The sequence below is a fragment of the Primulina huaijiensis genome, chromosome 5, assembly GCF_012295235.1.
Source record: "Primulina huaijiensis isolate GDHJ02 chromosome 5, ASM1229523v2, whole genome shotgun sequence".
NCBI lineage: Eukaryota > Viridiplantae > Streptophyta > Magnoliopsida > Lamiales > Gesneriaceae > Primulina > Primulina huaijiensis.
Window position 1 is genome coordinate 6961895 of NC_133310.1, and position 3188 is coordinate 6965082.

Here is a 3188-nt window from a genome sequence, read left to right on the forward strand (position 1 = left end):
ATGATCACAATAGACATTCGATTTCTAGGATATAATTATTCAAAACCACTAACAATTAAGCGCAAACTTTCACTTCAAATGAACTACATGTGATATCCCTAAATTTGGTACACTTGGGCGGATCCGAGCCCACTATCAGGAGTCCAATCTCATAATTCCGAGCCCATTCCGAGCCCACTATCAGGATTCCAAGCACATAAAGGGGCCGGGAAGCCCGAGCCCACCGAAGGATGAAAACCGTGAGCCCTGACGCAACTAAAGACTATAAAGAGAGACGAGGGTCCCTATAGATTCGAGATTCGGGTAAATCTAGCCGCCAGGATAGAGTTCTAGTATTTGAAAGTCTCCTAGTCCAGGTAGGACTCTATCTCCGCAGGAGTCTTAGGCCATCAAGGTAACTAAACCTTCCTCTAAAAATACCAGGTATGTGCTACGGTTGTATTCATTCACATTCTCTTATTCACTCCGCACTCTTATATTTTGCACTTAAGTTTGCTCTCTGGACTGATTTAAGCATCGGAGGAGTCACATCGGAAACATCTCCGGCGCCCCCAACCCTATTTCTGGCTATTCAGAGATCAGAATTCCGACCCGATCCAATCAGCTGTGAAGATTTGAAGATCCGCTCTCCAGACCGAACTCGAGGCAAAATTTTGGTATCATCAATTTGTGCCGTCTGTGGGAAATTGAAGAAAACGAGACAAGATGGCAAACGCGGAAGAAATTGCGAACAGAAGCAACGGAGAACGGCATAGTAATGATAGCCAAAGCCTCGCTGTGGCAGAACTAACACAGCTAATTATGGCCACAGTGGAGCAGGTGTTGTCCAAGTGCGAAGGAGGGGGGGACCCCCCAACCTTCCGAGCAAGAGGCACAGCTTGCCGAAATGAAAAAACATAGAGAGGAGATTGAACAGCTGAAAAACAAGCGAAGCGAGAATCTCCCCCCATCAACTCGGGCCATACCATTCTCTATGGAGTTAATGACTGAAGAACTCTCTAAGAACTTTGAATTCCCAAACATCGAGGAATATGATGGGAAGGGAGATCTCGAAGACCACTTGTCACGGTTCGAAAATGCCGCGCTCCTCCACCAGTATACGGATTCAATCAAATTCCGAGTCTTTCTTACAACCTTGACAGGATCGGTCCAACGGTGGTTCAACTTACTTCGACCCAGTGACATCAAGGCCTTCTCAGATTTTAGTCGCGCTTTCCTTCATCAGTTCACTAGCAGCAAGAAGCATCCAGTTACTCCTTTCAGTCTTTTTACTATGAGACAATATGAGCACGAGAGCTTACGAGTGTACATACGATGGTTTAGCGCCGTGGTCATTGAAGTGTCGCCTTCTACGTCCGATCTGCTAATATGCGCGTTTGTTCAGGGGCTGGCGATGGAGGACTTCCTGAAATCATTTATAAAGAAGCTGACGGGCACTTATGACGAGCTCTTTGCCCGAACAGATAAGTACGTCAACCTTGAAGAAGTCCAGCTCGCCCGAGCTCATCAACAGAAGGACCCAAATAAAAGCCCCAGGAAGTTTAAACCTATCAGCTCGGTTCCCCGTCCGGACCAATCAGCTCGGCCCGAGCCTTTGGGAAAATTTGTTGCATACACCCCACTTAAAGTGAGTAAACTCAGAGCCCTTTCAATATGTGAAAACAAACACCTGATACAGAGGCCTCGCGGAAATGATCAGGGGCCCCGGAGACCAAGGTCGGACAGATATTGCGACTTCCACAAAGATTATGAGCACACCACCGACGAGTGCAAGCACCTATGTCACGAGATAGAGCGCATCGTTCACCAGGATGCACAAATGAAATACATCTTAACCCAGCAAGGGTCGGATTACGGATTACCAACGCTCGAAAAAGACTAGGGAAGGCCCCGATCCCAGAGTCAGAACAAGGGGAAGCCAGCCCCGAGATGAACAGTACCCTCTCTTGGAGCAAAATCAGCTTGGACCTAACCAACAACAACGTCCCCCCCACCTCCCTCGGGGAGTTATAAACATGATATCATGGGACCTACTGACGGAGACTCCGACCGAGCCAGAAAGACAAATAGTAGAAGATTAATGAATATGGAGATCAATTGGGCGAAATTACGGACAGGACCTCTTATATCATTTGGACCGAGAGATCTGACTGGATTGTCCGACCCCCACAATGATGCATTGGTCATCCGGGCAATGATAGCAAATTATGAAGTGGCTCAGTTATTCGTCGACTCTGGAAGCTCGGTGAACGTATTTTTCAAGAACTATGGATCAGCTTGACTTGGGTGAATACAAAGTTGAGCCAGTATAAACGTCACTGTTCGGATTTACTGAACATGCCGTTCGGCCCATTGGCATGATAAATTTGCCCCTCACACTCAGGGAGACTCATACGAAGAAAATCAGGATTATCAGTTTCATAATTGTGGACACCCCCTTGGCGTATAATGCCATCCTGGGCCTACCAGCCATGACTGCCTTCTCAGCAGTCGCTTAAGCTCTACACCAAAAGATCAAATTCCCGGTTGGCACGGAGGTCGGAGAAATAAGAGGGGATAAAAAAAATAGCACGGAAATGCTATGTGGAATAGGTGTGGCTTGAACAGAAGGCCACCAAAACCAAGCACCAGAGCCGATCAGGCCCTCGGGAGCACGACCATCTAAACTTGATAGAAGACACCACCCAAATGACCGCGTAGAAGAATATAAAGAAATTATCATCTCCCCTCCTCTCCCAGCAGGGTCGGGAAAAATAGCAAAAATATTGGAAGAACCCTTAAGGAGTCAGGTAATAACGTGCTTACAGAAACTGAACACTTCAAAAGAGTTCCGACCCATCATCCAAAAGAAATGCCATTTCGGGCAGCACAAAGATGCCATCATTCAAGAACAAGTGACACACCTGCTAAAAGCTGGACACATCCAGGAAGTGCATTTCCCGTCTTGGTTGTCAAATTTTGTCCTGGTACCCAAGGCCTCGGGAAAGTGGCGAATGTATGTCGAATTTTGTGACCTAAACAAAGCACGTCCCAAGGACTGTAACCCCCTGCCAAGAATAGATCAGTTGGTAGATTCCACTGCAGGCCATGAGTTGCTAAGTTTCTTAGATGCCTATCAGGGATACCATCAAATTCCACTGGCAAAGGAAGATCAGAACAAAGTGAGCTTTGTCAAATCCACGAGAACC

At 47.0% G+C, this 3188-nt stretch overlaps 1 protein-coding gene across 1 annotated transcript; it reads left to right on the plus strand.

Moving 5' to 3' along the window:
• Nucleotides 1-886: 886 nt before the first annotated feature.
• Nucleotides 887-1882, plus strand: LOC140977597 (uncharacterized). Its single transcript, XM_073442353.1, has one exon. It carries the CDS (start codon nucleotides 887-889, stop codon nucleotides 1880-1882), a length of 996 nt encoding a protein of 331 aa, XP_073298454.1.
• Nucleotides 1883-3188: the final 1306 nt, after the last annotated feature.

What these genes read in the sequence shown, in the direction of transcription:
- LOC140977597 (XM_073442353.1), top strand. Translation starts at nt 887, where the DNA reads ATGAAAAAACATAGAGAGGAGATTGAACAGCTGAAAAACAAGCGAAGC.